General features: G+C 40.7%; 1 protein-coding gene across 2 annotated transcripts in view; it reads left to right on the top strand.

Moving 5' to 3' along the window:
- Window positions 1–6246: 6246 nt before the first annotated feature.
- TRPC6 (transient receptor potential cation channel subfamily C member 6) overlaps window positions 6247–20359 on the top strand; it is a 95361-nt gene continuing 81248 nt past the window's right edge. For both annotated transcript variants that reach the window (XR_008203469.1, XM_052670910.1), the window contains exon 1: window positions 6247–6489. Coding sequence is in view for 1 of the 2 variants with exons in the window: in XM_052670910.1 (XP_052526870.1) it covers window positions 6347–6489 (143 nt within the window). In the remaining variant the exon portion in view is untranslated. The remainder of the gene's footprint in view (window positions 6490–20359) is intronic.

Raw genomic sequence — 20359 nt, 5'->3', positions numbered from 1 at the left:
TCAACTAGATTTTAATATTTCTGTTTTATTCACTGTCAATACCAAATGAAACAGATTTCTCACTAAGTAACAGTTGTCCGAATAGAATAATAAAATACCATTAGTAAATATATAAAATAGTTAAACAAAACCAAAACTATAAACAAAAAATCCTCACAAATGTCTAAAGAAGTACATTTTGTAGATTTTCTCCAATTCATAATGAAAATTTTAATCAGAAGAGAAAAATAGCGTTCCTTGCTATGTTTCTCTAGTTTAGCTAAACAAGTATGGCAGATTTTACCATATGAAACTGTTGAGACTCCTTCCTGGCTTTCCTAAATAAATGACTGAGGAACAGGTATTATTTTTCCTTCCTGTATGTACTTGAGTTTGCTGAGTTTTCTTTACTAAAAATCTTTGAGTTGATGTCTTTGAGGAAGTTCTCCAGTACATGAAGTGTCAATCCATTTTGTCACTAGTTGGGAAGGCTGATGGCGCGTCTCATAATGGAGTAAAGCCCCTGGTCTTCAGGTGGAGATGTTCAATGCGGCACGCTGCTGCATGCAACACAACACTCTTTCCCTAACTCACTTTTCCCCAGTTTCCAAAGAAATCTGATCAGGTCAATGATCTGCAGCGACACAGAAAGATGAAGGACTTTGAATTGGTGGGGCAGATCCAGAAGAGGGCCTCAAAGATGATCATAGGGCTGGAGTACCTCCCCATTCTGGAAAGTGGAATTACCTCAAAATATTTAAGGATTAAAACACTCTTTCTGCTCTGCTCCTTTAGTCACTGGGTAAGACAGTACAGCTAAGATGATCACAGCATCTACTTTTAGCGAAGAACAGGAAAATGAAGTAGAAATTCAGAGGGAATTATTTCTTAGCAAATTGCTAACAAGTGTTTTAGTGTAGAAACTGATTTATAGTAAAGGAACATACGCAATTCACAGAAAACATAAATAAGAGATCATTTGTTGTTAACTTAGGAAAGGTAGACGTCTTTGACAGATAAAGTGTTCTGAGTTATTATTTTTAATACTGCAGGATGAAATCAGTGAGATATCAAAGATTATAAATTCCATCCCAAAGGCAGCATTGCAACACCAATACTCATCATGTTAGACTCTCTAAATAGCTCACTGCTTTTACCAAGCTGAGAGAGCAGTGAGACATATTCAGGAGGCACTCATTACAGCTAGTTTGGTTTTATATATGTATATATATGTATATATATATATCTCAAACAAAACAACTGTTTTGTACTGACACACTTCTTTGCCAGAAAGGATTAAATGTTAGCAGACGTCCCTCTATTTATTCATCACTATTTATATTTGTCCTGGCATTGGGCACCACTGACCACCACATGCCTGCACCTTCCCCTCAGGTATTTATGGACACTGCTGAGATTCCCCAGACCCTCCTCTTCTCCAGACTGAGCAGTTCCAGCTCCCTCATACTCTCCCCACAGGACAGGTACTCCAGGTCCTTCAGCATCATCCTGGCTTTCTGCTGCACTCTTTCCAGTACGTTCAGCTCTCTTCCTGGATAGACAGAACTGGACCCAGCACTCCAGATGCAGCCTTACCAATCACAGAATCACAGAATCGCAGGGGTTGAAGGGATCTCAAGGGATCATCAAGTCCAATCCCCCTGATAAAGCAGACTCCTTCCAATGCTGAGTAGAAGGGAAGGATCAACTCCCTTGACCTGCTGTTGATACTTTGCCTGACGTGACCGAGAACACTGTCAGCCTTCTTGTGGAAAGGGCGTACTGCTGACTCATGTTCAACCAGGTACCTACCAGGACCCCCAGGTATTTTTCTGCAGAGCTACTTTCCAGTTTGGGTGCCCCCTCAATACACACTGGTGCTTGGGGATGTTCCTCCCCAGGTGCAGCACTCTGCACTTCTCTTGCTGAGATTTCTCTTGCATCTTTCTCTTCGTGAAATTCTTGTCAGCCACTTTCCCAGCCAACAGGTCTCTTTGGGTGGCAGCACAGCCCTCTGGTGAGTCAGCCGCTCCCCCCATCCAGTTCTGTAATATCTGCACATTTCTGCCAAGTTACTCCTGCTTTCACAGGAGTATACAAACTCTTGACCAACATTCCTTACCATTCCTGGTACTCTTCGTGGAATAATGCTTTAATACTTTTTCACTTTCTTGGAAATAGGAAGATATTTTCCACTTAATTCTATCTAGTTTTGACTTCAGCATCCTCCTACTCATTTACAATAGAGATCTTATTATCTCTAATGGTAATAGGAGTTTGATGACTAGCAGCATTCTTTATCTTTGAGCAGCATGCCTCAGACTACTGGGTAGGAAGCATAGTGCTTGTGCAAACCCCACAGAATTACATGTAATAAAACTGCAATAAATGTAATGACAATATTTCAGTTGCACTGACTTTTATGATGTAAAAGATGTTATACCAGAGGGTGTTAGTGAAAGCTTCAAATTTTTAAATATAATTGACAATAATTAATTACATCAAGTAAATCAAGGCAAATGTAGCATGACAGACCTTGTTTAAAAGCACATAGAGAAGAGCTGTACATTTCTGACAGCAAAACACAGGATGATGCCTGAGTGGAATCCTTTAAGTTATGCATATGTGATTCCATAAATATCTGTATATGTGACAGAGATAGGTGCAGATAAGCATGCTCTCAAGTATCTGTTTACACTCAAACTGAAGTGCTCACTATAATTGTACAAGTAGAAACAGACCTTTAGTAAATTCATTCTTTGTCATTCCCTTTTTTTTGCTTCCAGGAGATGCTCTCATTCACAGCTGTGACGCTTCTTAGCCATGGCACGATTACACTGAATCGCTGTGAACCCCTTTACAGGATATACAGACTTATCTGTGATAGTATTCCCAGTACGGAACAGAGGCAGCCAAGAAACTATCTGCTGTGTGCTGGACTACTCCTGTTCGTGCAGTCTAGCCAGATCACACAACCAGATTTCAGTTAAATACAAGCAAGTGTCATTCTATGAATCCTTAAAAACGCCCTGTTTGCAAGTATGGATTGATGTAACTTCTGTTCCTAAACAGGTTTAGATTAGTCTGCAAGAAAGTGATATAATTGCACCTAAATTTTGCTGTATGGAGATAACCTTTACGTGAATTTTTCAGCGAGGCTGAATCACGGTTCTATTCCACATGGGTTCTTTTGCAGCTTACATTGCCATGGTACCCAAGTGACGTCCTGTAGTGCAGCTAAGCAATGTGACTGTCACTAGTCAGGTGGATTCACTCCATCTCTCATCTTATCCCCTATGGAGGGGAATTGGAGCTTTCAGTTTCTGTTTTTCATCTTACTAAGTGAAATATCTCAGTCACTGTGCTTTATTGAGTGATTGATGAAGGAGTAGTTTGTAACACACCGTCTGTGATAAAATCAATCAATCCAGCTCTTAACTACACTTCCATTTCACACTACATAAATCAGAATCTTTTACCTGATCAATATATTTTGAAATTCCATAATAAAAATATAAACATAATTAAGTGGTGAAATATTGCATGTTTTGTGTGATTAATCAAAGTTATAGAATTTTATTGTAAAGGAACAAAAAGTTAATACGTGTTCAAGTCAGATAAAAACTCAGAATAAATGGATTTGTATTCATTGTGTTTTAAAATATATATCACGCTGAGAATGACTGCAGTGAAGGTCTGATAACTTTTTCTAGAAAATGTACAGCAATTTCATGGTAATTCAATTTGCAATTTGCTAAGGAACATAACTACAACATGACACATCACCTCTGGCCAGTGTTTCCATCATTTTGTGACTTTTATAACATCCACTGACCTCAGAATTTGTGCACTTATCTAACTTCAAGTAAAAATACTTGAAGTACTGTCCCATAGTGCTTCATGTTTTTGCTCTGTAAAAAGTTAATGTAGACATTTGTTACAGTAAAGTAAAAGACACCCTATTTTTGAATAGATCCATGAAGATTCAGAGTTTTTGTTTGGCTCAAAATCCTCTTCTCTTTCAATGGTGATCATTGATTGCTTTTGTGATTTGTTTTGGCCAACGTTTTTGAAAATCATGACCTATCACACAATTGTTTAACTTAGAATCATAAAATCATAGAATGGATTAGGTTGGACGGGACCTCAAGGACCATGTAGTTCCAAACCCCTGCTGTGAGCAGGGTTGCCTCCCACTAGATCAGGCTGCCCAGGATCCCATCCAACCTGGCCTTCAATGCCTCCAGAGATGGGGCATCCACAACCTCCCTGAGCAGCCAGTGCCTCACCACCCAACTTAGCTAGACTTTGACAAACTGAAATAAAACTGCACAATACTGAGGTGCTTTCCTAGAGGTGAAGAGCACATAGAGATGGAAGAATCGCTGTTCCCAAGACAATAGGTACTTTCCCTGTTGTAGGGAAAAAAAGAAAAGAAAAAAAAAAAAGAAAAGAAAAGAAAAGGGAAAAAAAAAGCATAGTCCAGGTGCTGTTAATCTAAAATAATCATAAAGCTTGTACTGAGATGACTAACAGCTGGAAGAGTTCAAAATGCTGAGCTATCAAAAATTCAGCAACTGTCTGTGGTTAACTGTCACTAAGCAGCCATAAAAAATTGATGGAGTGGTCCCTGCTGAAGTTGGTTAATTTTCTTACAAATTTTGGTTCTGCAGAATGCACACTGCATCACTTCCATGGGGTGATATGATCTGAAAGAAACCATGAAAGACATTAGTGCAACTCACAAGTGTGGCTTCAGAATTTGGGAAAGATCTAGAGAAAGATCTAAGAGTGCCTGGGTGATAACAGGGCTTGCAGGGCTGATATGAGAATGAAGACTGAGGAAAGCTTGGGATCTTGGGACCAACTGAGAAAACGAGAAACATGAGCTGGAGGCTGATAAGGGTGCAAAAGTATCATGAGGAGGATGAGAAGTAGTCCTAGGGGCAGTGAAACAGTAAGCAGAAGTTAGAAGGAAGCAGCAGAAGGAAACAGAAAATGGTTGAGTAGGCTCTGAAAAGAAAGGCTATGATAAGAAAAGCAACGAAACACATTGGAATCCCCCCATCAAAAAGCACTCTGTTACCGGCCAGCAATTTTCTTAGAGAAAAAAAATTTGAAGTACTATCAACAGCATAATTCTCAACTGCAGAGCCTACCCATACCTCTGTGATATCTCTTTTTACAGTAATATGAAATAAGAATCAGTATAAGGATTATAAAATACACATGGTAACATTGCTTAAACTTTCTACTTAAGGTATTCCTTATGGGGAAGGGAAGGGAAGGAAAGGAAATATATTTGGCAAAGGAATGAAGATTTGTAGAACTCATTAGGTCATGACTTCGAGTACAGTAGCTATGAGGAAAAAAACTTCAGAAACTTTGAGCAACTGCAGAATTACCTTTAACTGCAGGTATTTTGGAACCTGGTATAAAGACCATGGTAATGTCAGTTAGCTTTGGAGCTCTCTTTGCAACCCCTCTTGCAGCTCAGCAGGTGTGATGAGTGTCAGTGGCTCAGGCAGTGACCAAACCCACGATCTGATGAGGACGTTAGGCAGCATGAACAACGTCAGCCAGCCTGTGTGTTTTGTTAAGGATGGTGCTGGTTGGCTTCTCAGCCTTCCACCAAATTAGGGGAAGGTGCGTGCTCTGGAGCAGTACAGGGCTGTGATATCCAAATACAGATAGCAGCAATAGTTGTGAGATCAGAACACTGCCAGAAACGAAGGAAAAGTTTTATGTGAATACACTCATTTTATCTATGTGTTATAAACATTACCGAATGAAATGGTAAGCTTATTATGTTTGATAACTGAGAGGTGCCTGCAGATCAAACGTTGTTTCTTCACTACCTTTTTTAGAAAATTTTGTTTAGTATATTTCAACTCTTACAATTTTCATTAGTAAAATCAGAACATCAAAAAGACACAACTGAAAGAGGGTAAAGACGAGTGGCATGTTACAGCAGAACTCCTCTCTCCCTTTTCCTTTCTTTCCCCTTTCCTTCTTTTCCCCTTTTCTTCCTTTCCCCTTTTCCTTTCTTTCCCCTTTCTTCCTCCTCCCTTTTCCTTCCTTTTCCCTTTTCTTCTCTCTTTTCCTCCATCAGGAACCCACCGTCTCTCCCCCCGCCCCCTCCCCTCGGGCCGTCTGACGCGCAGCAAACTTTCCGTCCCCCGCGCCGCCTCCCGGGGCAGCGGTTGACATAGTAACCCCTCGCCGGTCTCGGCGGGGCTCTCCGTACCGCCCGCCCTCCGCCGGGGGACGCGGAGCCGTGAGGAGCGGGAAGGGCGGCGGGGCGGAGCCGGCGAGCGCTGAGGGAGCCGGCGGGAGCCCGCGGCCCCGGGCACAGCCGCGGGACACCATGAGCCAAACGCAGCCCTACGGCCCTCGGAACGGCGGCTCCCCCGCGGCCGGCGCCCGGCGGAACGACAGCCAGGACTACCTGCTGCTGGACGCCGAGCCGAGCGAGGACAGCGCGCTGCCGCCCTACGCCTTCTACCCCGTGTGAGTGCCGGGGGTCGCTGGGGGAGCGGGACCGCCGCTGAGCCGAGCGGGCTGCGATCGCGCCGCTCTGGTTCGCAGTTAGCGCTGCCTGATGGGGCTGGTACAGCGCGGAAATGTTAACTTCTGGGAGCGGTGTTCCCGCATCGCGGCCGCGTTCGCCAAGCCCTCGTCTCCTTAGAGCGTGTTGTCCGGTCGTTCAGCCCCGTGGGATGGGGCTTCCTAAGTTTTGCTGGGTAGCTGATCTCGTGTGAAGTCAGGCGCACGAGCATACGCAGTGAGGACTAAATGGAACACAAATAACGAAGGTTTCGGCAACGGCAGCTGTTAAAATCCGGGTCAGCTGGCATTCAACGTTCAGAGCCGCTCCGGTTCCGTGCTGTCCGGTGCCGCTGTGCCCGGCACCGCGCGGTTAACAAACAGTGAGGGTTCTCTGCTGTGCTGCTCCAAGTGTCTCTGAATCTGTGTGGTCATTAGCTATAATAGACTGTTACTGTACAGCGGGCTTAAATCCCACATCAGAATATATGAAAGCAGCTGATGAGTGGTTTCCTGAGAAAAACTGAATGGTGATTAATTAGTACAGGGTCTGACTAGATGGACTTCAGCTCTGAAGCGTTCTTTGGCTGTGTACTCATTCAGAATGGTTGTACAGCTGTGATACATCTTTAGCAGGGTCTGTTGTGATAGGACAACTGGAAATGGTTCCAAACTAAAAGAGGGGAGATTTAGACAGAATTTAAGGGGAAAAATGTTTTATGATAAGAGTAGTGAAGCAGTGGGACGGGTTGCCCACAGATGCGGTGGATGTCCCATCCCTGGAGATGTTGAAGGGCAGGCAGCAGCCTGCTCTAACTGTAAGTGTCCTTGTTCATTGCGGGGGACTTGGATTAAATGACCTTTAAAGGTCCCTTCCAACTAAAATGATTCTATGATTCTGCAGTGCTATGATTCTATGTTTCCACGATCTTGCTTAAATGTTTTAAATAGTGTCTTAAAACAAGATCTGCAAGAGGTGTGGGCTGCAGGCATTTTCACTTCGTCAGTATCAGCCCATGCCAGCAGCTCTTGGTCCAGCACACAGGTGTGGAGATCACTTCTCCTCATCTCTGAATGGCTTTGAGGGAAGCCAACGTCCTAATCAAGTTGCTCTGTCGAGCTTCAGTAGCACTAAATGCATGCATCTGTCTCAGGTTATGTCATGCCAAGGTCTTAGTGATTGACTGTGCTTTGCAGGTGGGTTTGGGACCCTGGTGTTTCTCCCTCTCAGAAGTGTTTCCATCAGTCTTTAAGACCAAACAGATGCTACCTTATCTAAGGGTGGATGTAACTTTGAGGACTGTGCCTCTTTCAAATTCATCTGTAGTTGTTACCAAGAAGAATCCTTGAGAGAACCTTGATGTTGCTACTCTTGTTTTTCAGTTGCACAGTAAGCATGGGGAAGCTGTGGTCTGTGGGCTTCTCATCTTCTAAGAAGACGCTTAGGGCAGCTGTAGACAATGTCTGCACAGGACCACAGGACCAAGGAGGACTTCTTAGGCTGGCAAGGATGAATACAATGATTATGGGCTCCTGTAGGACATAGCAATTACTAAGTGTAGGTTCTGAATTTTATACTGCCTAAAGTAACCACCTGTACTGAGTTGGACTCGATGATCCTTGTGGGTCCCTTTCAACTTCGGATATTCTAAGTTTTTCCCATACTGTTTTTTTTTTTCTTTTTTCTCTTTTTTTTTCTTTTCTTCTTCTCCCCCCCTTCCCCGTCATGATTAAATACTTTTTCCATATCTCTGTGTTGAGCCAGAACCAGAACCAATTAGTTTTACCAGTGGCCTTCACATGGCTGAGAACAAGATCAGATGGACTGTGTTTAGGATGTACGATTTATAACCTTTGTGATCTGCGTGCAATAAGAATACTTCTTTTTGCTTCCTTTTTTTGCTTCATTTTTCAAATGACTGGTATTTCATGATGTTGTTATGGTAAAGTATATTATATGTACCCTACCTTATATCCATAGAATCATAAGGTCTCTGGAGATCTTGAATGTACTACCAATGAAAAGACTGTATTACCCAGACAAATAGGGTATGTAAAATCAGTGCTTCACTTGCTGTGAGTTTAACTGGGCTCAATGTACATATCCTATTAAGTCTGGCCATACATAGGTGATTGGTGTTTATTCTTTAGCTACTTCTCCAGACCTGTGGTGGCCTAGGAATTGATCATGCTGTGAGGTGCCAGCTTTTTCTGTGAAAATGCTTGTAGGAATCTTTGGTGGTCATTGGGTTAGGTTTGGTGTAGTCTGTCCATTGAGACAGAGCTGTATGTCACCTGAACGTGGATATTATGTCTATGTTTAAAAGCGAGCACATGAAAATAACCCTTCAGATTACACCAGCTGGTGTTTTAAAATGTTTTAACTAAAGCTGCTTGCATTTCACTTCCATTATTTCTTGGTGCATCCAATCGCTAGGGATATTTTTTTCAAACTAACTGGAAAATGATGGGCATCATTTGCACATGTAAAAATGCCCAAGGAACATCTTGTATGATGGTGATTAATGCAGAGCAGGAATGCAGAGTACAGCTGAGGTCCAGAAGATCTGCAGTGTGCCTCCTCTCCATTGTTATGAGAGGGTAACACACGTAGTGGTATAACATGGCATGAGGTGGCTCCTACTTAAACTGTGGGCTGATACCAAGGAGGAGCTTCCTGCATAGTCATTTAGTGCTTATGCTGACTTAACTGCATGTGTTGTTTCTAGAACATGTTTTTCATGCATCTCTTTGACACTGCCTTGAATCCTGTAGTTTCTGGATTTTAAAATTAATATTTTAAGAGAACCATTTCTTGTATGTGCTGCTAAAGCCCTAATCCATCAATTACTACCACTTTAGTTCAGAGATGTTACTCCTGAGCCTTCATATACACGCCTTTTGTAAAAGGAAATGACTGCTTAATAAAACATCAAGTTTGCCTTTTTTTCTGTTGTTTGAGCAGATTTTTTAGATGGTTCATTAATTTTAAAATTGTGTAGTTATATTAAAATAGGAATAATTGCCTGTGATCAGCCTGATTGGCATGGTGGTGTATCAGCATAGATTTATTGTTTTTGTTTACATTTAGATTGAGACAGAGTAAATACTTTCACGTATTTGTGTGTATGTATACTTAAATACTTAGTAGTAAATGATTATTAATGTAATACTTAATCACTAAATTGCATGTAAATTGGAAAAATATTTGAAATGCTGTCCTGTCACTGTTAACTGACTCTGTGAGTAGCAAGAGACCTAACAGAATTACTTACATATTTGAGGCTTTCTCTGACTTTCTGTACTTTTACATAACATCATAGGTCGTATTGAATGAATAGGATCAGCACCACTCTTTCCAAAGAACAGCTTTACCATGTCTGGGTTGGGTACTACTTTCCTGTGTACAAGACTTCAGCAAGAGAGTCTAGTGGGAATTTGTGCTGAAATATCATGCTTTTCAGAGCCTTGCTAGGAAAGACACTTCTCAGGCAATTTGCAGAATGATTTCCAAAATATAACGTTACTTTCTTAGGAATGTAATAATTGTGTATTAAAAATGTTATGTAAGGAAACACTCTTTCTAGTAGACTTCTTCCATCTAGTTATTAAACCTGCTCTCCAATTGTTGAAAAATGCATTACCACATGTAAGTCAGAAGATCACCTGCTGAAGTACAAAAATGTGCATAAATTCTCCCTGTTTTGCAAATAGCTCATGGGTAAAAAAACCCAGTTTTGTACTTGAAAAAATGATGGCAAGTGCATTTTCAGCTCTTAGCCCAACTCTGAGCACTGATATGCAGCGGAATTTGAAAATAGACAGTATTTGTGTCAACTTTCCTTCTGGAAACGTGGTATTGAAGAATAAATTGCTGGCATACAGAGGTAGTCGGAATGCACTCATGCACTCAGACATCTGATTGTATTACTTATATATATTTTGAAATATTTTGTGTTGTGAAGAGAAATATATTTTCTCATACATGTGAAGAAGGACAATTAGGCATTAAAATGTTGGTTGTAAATTAAACAAGGCACACAAATTATTGAATGAAAGTAGGGAAGAAAAAGATTCTGATATTCATAACTGCCTTGAGGTGCAGATTATTTCTCAGCTTCCGTGGTTTTAAAATCAAATGTTTCTTGACATTGTTAAGGCCAGTGTATGCTCTAAACCACTTCCTCTGTTAAATAATACACTACGTAATTTCTTTTCTGCCTGCAGTATGAGGATTTCTGCTGTTGACAAAAATGATAGCTTCATTTTTGTCTGCAGCCTCAACTCTCTTACTTGAAATGACCTGTAAAATTATCTTCCAGACTCTTCATTAGACATAATTTCTTTGGGGAGCAGGGTGCAGTGTGGCAGCTGTGTTTCAGAACTAGTCCCTTTGCTGAGATCCTACATCCTTTCAAAATCTCTTTCAATAGTTTCATTGACAGTATGAAGATATGGATCTGTTGATAGTGGGTAATGCTGTAGCTTAACCATGCAGCTTAATCCATAAAGCGAACAAAGCTGGCCAGGGATGGGGAACAGGTTGGTTGTCTTCAAAATACTCTCTTCAAGTATGTCCCTAGAGCACTTTATTTCATAGATGGAGGTTTCTCTTGGGGTTGTTCTATGCTTTCAAGCTGCTAGAAATACAGTAAGCTTATGCTGAAAACTGGTACAAGGCCTGAGAATTGCTTCTCAAAGGTGAGCTGAGGCACATGTTCATTTTTTGGTGAAGACTTAAATATTTGTTGGGTTGAGTTGCTAGTTGCATATTCATGGTGTATGATCATTATGTAGCAGTGAATTTCTTTCCATCAACTGCAGTGCCAGAGCAATGACCATGACAAGACTTCTTCATCAGTTTTGCATGACCTGTGGTAATATTTCTGCAGGGTTATTCAGAATGCCAATTTGATGAGTAAGATCACCAGTCTCTGGTTTGCGCACCTCTCTTCAGCAATGTAAAAGGAAAAGAACTACTTTCGGATTTGTATAAGCGTTGTATAACTGCATTCCTGCACCATGACCTGTAACCAAGGCCATTTCCTGGGGTTCTGTTTGTAGAAGTCCTATATGGGTCTCGTCCCTTGTGGGTCTTGCTGGGTGGTTGCCCAAAAATCTGTGACAGTTCAGTGTATTCCTGTGAATCATCAACTCCTCTGATCCAAATCAGATTGTAAATAAATGAATAAATAATTCATGAATCAAGCATCTTGCATTTCAGTGAGATCCAACTCCATTTATTGAACTGAATCCAGGAGCAAGAAAGCTGTAGCCTCACAACAACCCTAGAGCTACAGACCCAGCACTCATTGAACACTTCTGTGAACATCAGAAACCTTTCACAGACTTTCTGAGGTCTGCTTTTGGCTTCTTTGGTGAGGAGTCTAGGAACTTTATGATCCATGGATTGGATGCTCTGTCCCTGGAAACACTAAAGGTCAGGCTGAAGGGGGCTCCGAGCACCTGACTGACCTGTTTGGAGCAGGATGCTGTTGTTGTATGGCAGATTCACACATGCAATTATTTCTGCCTCGCTCGAGTGCTTAAATGATGGGTTTATGGCAGTGCTGTTTGCTGGCTTGTATCATGGTGATGATGTAATGCCTAATGGTGATGACTGTTAGAAAAATAGCATTTTGTAGCTGAAATTTGCTATATCAAGTAGTGCTCTTGTGGGGCACCTACCACAAGTACAAATGGGAAGATAAACTTGAAACAAGGAACAAAATACTTGAACTAAACACCTTGCTTGTGATCAGCTGAAATTAGTTTAGGAAAGAACACCGCTAGTTCGTAATAGTCTCTGTTGTTTTGTTTTTACAGTACATTATTAGTCCCCTGTTAATTGCAGAGGAGTTGGGCTAGATGATCTCTAAAGGCCCCTTCCACCTCAAACAATTCTGTGATTCTCTGATACTCATCAGAAAGAAGGTAGGTTTGTGGGTCACTATGATGAAGTTACTGAAAAAGTAATAGTTACCTCCCCATGGGAACTAATTTTATGAAATTGGAGACTTTCCATTTCATCCATTTAATTCATTTCCTCCAAGTCACTCATTGGATTTGTGTGAGGAAGGTGGAGTAGTGGTAAAATAACATGTATGATGTGTACAACACATTTTCATTGCCAACACTAGTAACAAGTGTCCTCTTTGTGTAACATCCTCCAGCAGCATCTGCCACTGCAGGAGCTGTGGGTTATAGAAACTGGCTCCTGCAAGTGATCAGTATCCCCAAGTACCAGCAAATTTGCATGGTGAGTCTACCACATCAAGCCAAGTTGAGATGTTTGAGCTCAGCAAACATGGGCAAAAGAAAATTTTGGCAGTTAAACTATATTCATCACTTTCTATGGTTTCTTACATCAAACTGACACAGTATGTGGCAGTGACTTAGCAAAGGGCTGGAATTTGAAAGTGCGTAACATTAGACTGGTATACATGTTTGCATACATACATACTTGTGAGTGTAGACATGCGCATGACATCTGCTCAACAGGAGGCTTAAAGCATTTGGCTTGATAAGATGCATTTAAGTGGTAGTTTTCATACTGAAATGTGAACAAAAAACTTAGTGATAATTAAATTGCATTCAGTGTTCTGTTGGATAGATTTAAGGTTTTATCTTGCAGTAGAATAATTATTTGCTAAGCAGTGACAATTTAAATTCACAGTCAAATTATTTTTAGCAAAATAGAAGTCATGGAATATGATGTGAAGATAAATAATGCAAATTGGGGTTTATTTTCTGTATCCATTTCTCCACAACTACACTTTTTTGGTACTAGTTTCTTAAAAGTGACAGCACAGCTTTCTTATCTCACCAACGTGATATATGTAAATAGGCATTTGTCAATATTAAAAAAAAATAAGCTTTTTGAGATGTGAGGTTGGGTACAAAACCCACAAGCAAGTGGAACACCAATGCACATCAAGAATTGTCATCTTGGGTGCATTCTCCAAGTTCTGGGGGGAGGGGTGGGGGTGGGGCTGGTGTGGGTGGCTTGCTTTCTGTAGCACAGGAACTTCATTTTGGTAAAGAAATAAAAAATCAACTAATTTGAACAAAGCAACAGTGTTGTGGATGTGGATTTGCAGGGTGAAACCTTTCCTGTTGATGGCCTGCTTTCTTTTAATGTGGGATTGTAGTCATGAAATACAAGTGACAAATAGTAATAATAACAGTAGTTGTGAATCAGTGAGTAGATGTGATATCTGCCTTTGTTCAAACATTCCTTCAGTCATGCCATTAGTTAACATGCCACTGTTAACATCAACACATAATGAAATTTATTAAACCAGAACCAACCTGAGCTTGTCCGTAGCCAGCTAAGAAGAATGTGGCCTGCGTTATTCTTTTTTGCCCTTTGAAATTAAGTTATGGTTTTAATGTCAATGTTTGCCTTAGTGAAAAAATGAAAGAACTGGAGTTTTTAAATAATTTGTTATGTTGGCCTTTCTTGTGCAGGTGGAAGGAAGGATGATGAGCCAAAGGATAATGCTGTATGCAGATTGCGTGGAAAAAAAGACCAACAAGACAGAATACTGATTGCAAAGTTTGATGATGCAGCATTGTTAGTTTCAAAGAATATTCAGACTGAGAAATTATTATGAAACTCGTCTGCTGCTTTGGTACTAAATTTTGAATAAAGCAGTGCCTCTGATTTCACTGAAGGTAGTAGGAGTTTTGCTGGGTAGCCCAAATGTTTAGCAGGCTCATGTTGAGGATCAGCTGCTAGAACAGATTTACACTACTCTATAACCTCTGAGCTGCATGGGAGACTTCCTGATCAGGCTTTTGGTCGTTCCTTTAAAAAAGAGGATCCTTGCTTTAGCCATGGTCATGCAAGCAGACTTTTCAACTCACAGCTGGGAGCAAGGAGGCATTAAAAAGGCTACCAGCAGCCACAGACATCTTGACTCCTCTTTAATTTTTTTAATTTTTTTTTTCATATTGTGGTCAGCATAACTAGCAAGTAGGCATATGCGCAGCTAGCTGACAATCTGGACTGCAGTGCTGATCTGTTGCCTCTCGTCTCCTTTTGGTGCTACTTCACATGGAAGTTCAGTGGCTCTGATGGCTGATTTCCTCTAGGCCCATGCTGGATTTCACCACATTCTGGCTATTATAGCTGACTGCCTTAGAAGTCTTTCAGAATAGAAGATTCTCACATCTTTCAGAAGTGATTTATGTTCTTCTGTAAGATTTTTGTTTGTGGCATACATATTGCACATGTTCTATACGTGATTTTTCTCTCCTTTTTTAGAACAGGTAGCTGCATCAGATTGCTCAGCTTTGTTAGACCTACCCTCTGTACACATCTGCTTGCCAAGTGGTAGCAACTCATTGCTTGGCACTTCTTGTGAGGCTGCTTTGCCTGTTACAGACACAGTGCATGCAGTCCAGCTGTCAGAATGCCAAATGCTGGGCACTTGGCAGCTGGGTGAGATTCTTAGGGCAACAGCATTTTAAATCATGACAGTGTCAATTATTAACACTTCTGCAGCACCCATCCTATTGCAGGATCAAGTAACAGTGGTAATAGCCATGTGCGCATGTGAATGAGGTTGTAGAGCCTCCTTCTCTGGAAATGTTCAAAACCCATCTCGATACTTTCCCATATGACCTGCTGTAGAGAACCCGAGATTGGACTTGATGATGTCTAGAGGTCCCTTCCTATGCCTGTAAGTCTCTGGTTCTGTGTGATTCTGTGAAACCAGACAATAATTTTAACAGAGGTGCAGTTTGTAGAAGGATGCTTTGGAACCTGGCATCACAAAGCTCAGGAAGTCTGTGCTGCTGAAACTCTGCAAAATCTTTCCTCTGCTCATCACAAGGTGGGAAGGTGCCCTGCCTTCTGGTTCCCCCCTTAGCCCTTCACACCTCTGATTTTGCAGTGGGGAAGGTGCCCGACTGTCTGACCTGTTAGCATCTGTCCCACGTGTAGCAATACAAGCAGCTCTGAGAGCCAGCAAGAGCAGTTCTAACTCCCAAACCCTATCAGGTGTAGAACCTAGTGCCAATCATAAACAGTGGATTGCATTTTTTTTCTTAACCATTTGCAGTAGTGGCAATTCATGTGCCAATATTTACGATCAAATTCCATGAATTTCTAATCATGTTTAGTGGTTTATATAGGATCAGATCCATGGTACTGTTCTTTTCATGTTGATAATCATTTCCAAAAGCACAATGAACCTTGTTCACAATGGAAGTTGTTCTTAACCAGATGTTTTTCTTGTTCAAAGACCACAAATGAATTTTCCCTTCCATTTAGCAATGCCATAGTTGATTTTCTGTATTAGTTTAGTTCTGCTCTACTGATTTTTGTTTTTAAGCATTATTTCCTTAAGCTAATTTAAAATTGCTTTCAGTTTGAAAGTATTTTCTTAAGTTTATTAATGAAATGTCATAAGTACCATGACTTTGTTGTTGGTTATCTGTACTTGTGAGATTGGTTGGAACTGAAGACACACATGAGTTGAAGATACATTTTTATTCTTTTTTCCTGCTAGATTCATTGATCTGTAGTTAATTGCAGTAATTAACGATATTAACCAAATGTATTAAATAGAAAAAGACTTTGAAATTGTAATTTAAATTTGTGGAAATTTTATGACAGGCACAATGAAGGAGATAATATTTTTATAAATTTGCATAAACATCCAGTGTACTCGTTGCACTTATTTAAAGAAAATCCAGTGCACCAAGAATTCCTGAGCCTCTTTTTAGCTCTGAAATGGAGGGCAAATATATACGTTCATGGATGGTGATGAGCTGCTGGCACAGGCTGCCCAGAGAAACTGTGGGTGCCTCATCCCCAGAGGTATTCAAGCTCAGGTTGGAAGGGGCCCCTGGCAGTCTGACCTGGTAGGTGGCAGCCCTTCCCATGGCAGGAGGGTGGTAACTAGATAATCTTTGAGGTCTGTTCCAACCCAATCCATTCAGTGATTCCGCGATCTCTCACTGCATGCCCACTTCCTCTCTTTTGCATTCTTCACATAGGCTAGGATGTGTTCTAGCTCTGTATAGGACCAACTTGTACCAGGGAGGTGAAATTAAATCAATTCTAGTGCAGCAGGATATTTGAAGATACTTGCAGTAAAACTTTTAAAATTTCCACTGAGACATTTAAGTCCTGCTCCAACTAAGTTGTCTGACAGATCAGATGTGAAAAGCATGCTGCTGGTTGGCAGCAATTACTCTTCCTCTCTGTACCCCTCCTTTTCTTCTATCTCTTAGAACAAAATTTTCTATTAATTTATCAAAACTGCTTGGGAAGCCTGCCGTCTTCTTAGCTTTCTCGAGTGAACTTTGGAGTCTTATTTCTCCTTGCAATGTACTATTTAACTTTCCTTTCTGTCTCTGCATTAAAACCTGAATTAAAGAATGCAATGGCCATTAACAAAAATTGCATGTAAGTGTGGTAATGCTAATGAGAGTTAGTTAGTATACCTTCATTTTTAGGTAGATGGGATGAAATTTTCCCTGACATTTTATATAGCCTCACTTCAGTATTCTCACTTCAGAATCTTAAAAAACTGCACAACATCAAAGCCATTGGGAAGTTTGTCCACAGCCCATGTTACTGCTTTGAGGCACAGGAAGGCCAGCAAAGCTGTGAGAGTCTGTAACAGACTGACTGCCCAGGATAGATGAAGGAAGTACAGCAAGATGGAAGAAGGAAGAATAGCAAGGGTCTTGGACTGGCATCTCATAACAAAGAAAATTAGACTGGGAGAGAAATGTTAAGTGTCCGAAGGAAAGGTCTACATTACGTAAAACATTTTGGAGAGAGCTACTAACAAAAGAGACTGCAATAACTGAGCCAGGGTCTGCAGACAAAAGCTGGGGTCTCAGAATGAACACTCCTTGCTGTACGAAGCAGTAAAAGTGAATGTTTATGCTTTTCTTCAGAAAAGAATTTTAGAGGATAAGGTCAGAAAGTTACATAATCCATTAGCAGCATATGATAGATAAACAGAAATAGATGTGACAGTGAAATTTTGGCACTGCTTTTACGATAAAATAATAATGCTCTTACCTAACAGGTTGATATATAAAATATATGCTGGGATTTCTTACCCCGCAGCCACTTCCAGCCTAAAATCAGCAACAGAGTGGAAAAACAGGTCTTGAGGGGAAGGGAAGCTGAAAAAAGAATCTGTACAAAGATTAAAGGGACAGCAAGGCTAATGACTCTGATCTTACTAAACTGTCTGAGGATCTTTAATGACCTGAGGTTTCTGTGTTATTGATTTTTGCATCACATCAGAAAAGCAGCAGAAATCTCCATCTCTCAGTGGGAGCACTTGATAATACCTTATAGGGAGATTAACCAGGTTCAGCTTCTGCAAGATTTCTGACCTGCCTGCAGGAATTGATGGGGAAATCATTGGTGCAGGGATGGCTGCACTGTTGTGTGTACGTGCCTGTCACTGGACTTGGCTCCTACTACTGGCATGCAAACATCGGTACATTCAGAGGGTCAGAAGTTGCATGGATGTACATGAAGAAGAGGAGGGCTCACCAATAGGAAATATGGTGCAGTGCCTATCTGGATTTTGTTCTTATTGAAACTTGAAGAGAATGTTGGAGGGCTGGTGCATGTGCAGGTATTGCCCCAAGAACAATATATGTGCTTATATGAAGGTGCAGGACCTTACAAGCACTCCTGGAGCTAATAACATGGGAACAAATTCTGATTGCTTTGTGTTCCTGAGCTTTACCTCTTTTGGAAGCAGATTTCATGAGTTTTGAAATTCTAGATTAGTTTCTACATATTGCATATTGTGGATCAAACATAACATAATTAACAGAAATTCCACACTTATCTGTGGTTTGTTTTCAAATCCTACATCAGTTAGTAACAATGTCAGGAACACTAGCATTTCATTTTCTTTTGATTTCTACACGGAGTTTGTTGGAATGTGGAAATCCTGCTGGTACCTACTTTCATCTCTGTGGCAGTCTGATATTTTCTCTTAGTTTAAGACTGCTGCTTGGGTGACAGAAAGGCAGCAGATGGAGGAGAGGCTGAGGAGTTTGTCTGAGACTGAGCAGTCAGCTTCATTGTGTGAGCTCCTTCCACTCTGCACGGAAGAGACAGGCCCTTCCAGAGGATGGCTCGAGTCTGTGCCAGGATGGGGTGAATCACACTGGTGGCTAAAGTGTTGTAGAATGACTGCTGATGAATGGAGCATCTGTAAGTCACAACGTGCAGATGTACTGCTGCTGACTTGATGAGTTTTGTATGCCTGTGTGGAGAATATTATCCTTGGTTTCTGTTGTCTGTGAATGTGAATCTGTGAATTTAATCCTCTTTTTGTATGCTTTGTAGTGTAGCTCAGGGATGATAACTTAAATATGGAAGATGATGTAGATTTCAGAAATGATAAATAAATCATATGCAGTGAAAAAACTGCACATAATGCTTTGAGGCTAAACTGATATATATGTCTATGGACGGATTTTCTTGTTCTTGCCTACTGAACTATAGAACACTTTGACTTATTTTTGGAGGGAAAAGTAAGAATTACAAGGGATATTTTTCATATTAATTGCCTGCACTTCATTAGGGAACAGAGGCAGGAAGAACAGATACTAATAGCTTTATTCTTTCACAGCAGTACTTTTGCCTATAATTTTAAATTCAAATATGAGCCAAGTAATTAAGAGCTTGACCTTTCATTTTCATTAACTTCCAATATACAAACGTCTTAAATGTGATGAATTTTTAAAATATAATAACATAGTCAATCAACATCAGAGAAGATTTTGCAGAATTTCACCTGACTCTCCCCTTGGTCAGCATGGATGAAGGAGAAATGGTAGTAGTGACATAACTGTCTCAGAATAGAATTTCTTACAATTAAGGCTGTTTACCAGCATTCTGTGATGTCAGATCACATTCTCCCCTCTGAATTATACTCAAGGCTCACTGACATCACCTTTATTTAATTTAATGCTTCTGTAGTCAGCGTGCAGCCTCGCACAGGGTAAATTTGGGAATGTTCCTCAGTCGGAATGAGGATTTTTTTCTGCCATTTTTTTAGGTGATAAAATAGAAACTATACAAATTCACATAATGTTTACACAGGAGACAGGAACATTGACTAAGAAAAAAATGAAAATCTGAATTTTCAATGTCATGGTGATCTGAAAATTCATCCAAAATTATTGTCCTCCATCCAGAAATAATTTACATGAGTAGATATTTTTTTAATTCAAGTGGCTTGTGGGTGCCCTGGGAATTTAAGGAAGGATGCTGCCATGGTGCCCACTGTAGATTGCAGGAGAGCATGCTATTTTATCCTCAAGGCTGAAAGGCACCTGAGATAAATGTCTCTCTTACAGACATGAAGGCAGTTTTAGGGAGACAGAATTGCATGAGAGATGCAGCAGCAAATTATCTTTTTTGGTTGAGAAGTAACTTATAAATATTTATACGTTTTGGAGAGGAATAATTCTTTTTTAAATATATCAGTATTATACTGGAAGAGGGGAAATATTGTCCCAGGTAGGAATTTCTGGCCGGATAGCCCTGGGACAGCAGCACAATGTGGTTGGCTGCCTTTCCTCTTAAGAAAAATGGTGCAAGATTTGGAGCTCGGTATATATCTGAACATTCAGGTGTATCCTTCTCCTCGAGCGCTCAGGCTGGCTCAGCAGCAGGCTGCTGCCTCCTGAGTTGTAAGGAACGTAGCAATGACTTACTCTGAGGTGTGCTGTGGAGTGTCTGGATCTGGTCCTGAGTTAGTATTGCTCTACTAATGACTACTAATTACCTTACAAAAAAAGAAAAAAAAAAGGAAAAAAGGGTGCAAAAAAT

The sequence above is a fragment of the Tympanuchus pallidicinctus genome, unplaced genomic scaffold (assembly GCF_026119805.1).
Source record: "Tympanuchus pallidicinctus isolate F22 unplaced genomic scaffold, pur_lepc_1.0 scaffold11, whole genome shotgun sequence".
NCBI classification, from domain to species: Eukaryota; Metazoa; Chordata; class Aves; order Galliformes; family Phasianidae; genus Tympanuchus; species Tympanuchus pallidicinctus.
This window is presented reverse-complemented; position numbering and strand designations above follow the sequence as displayed.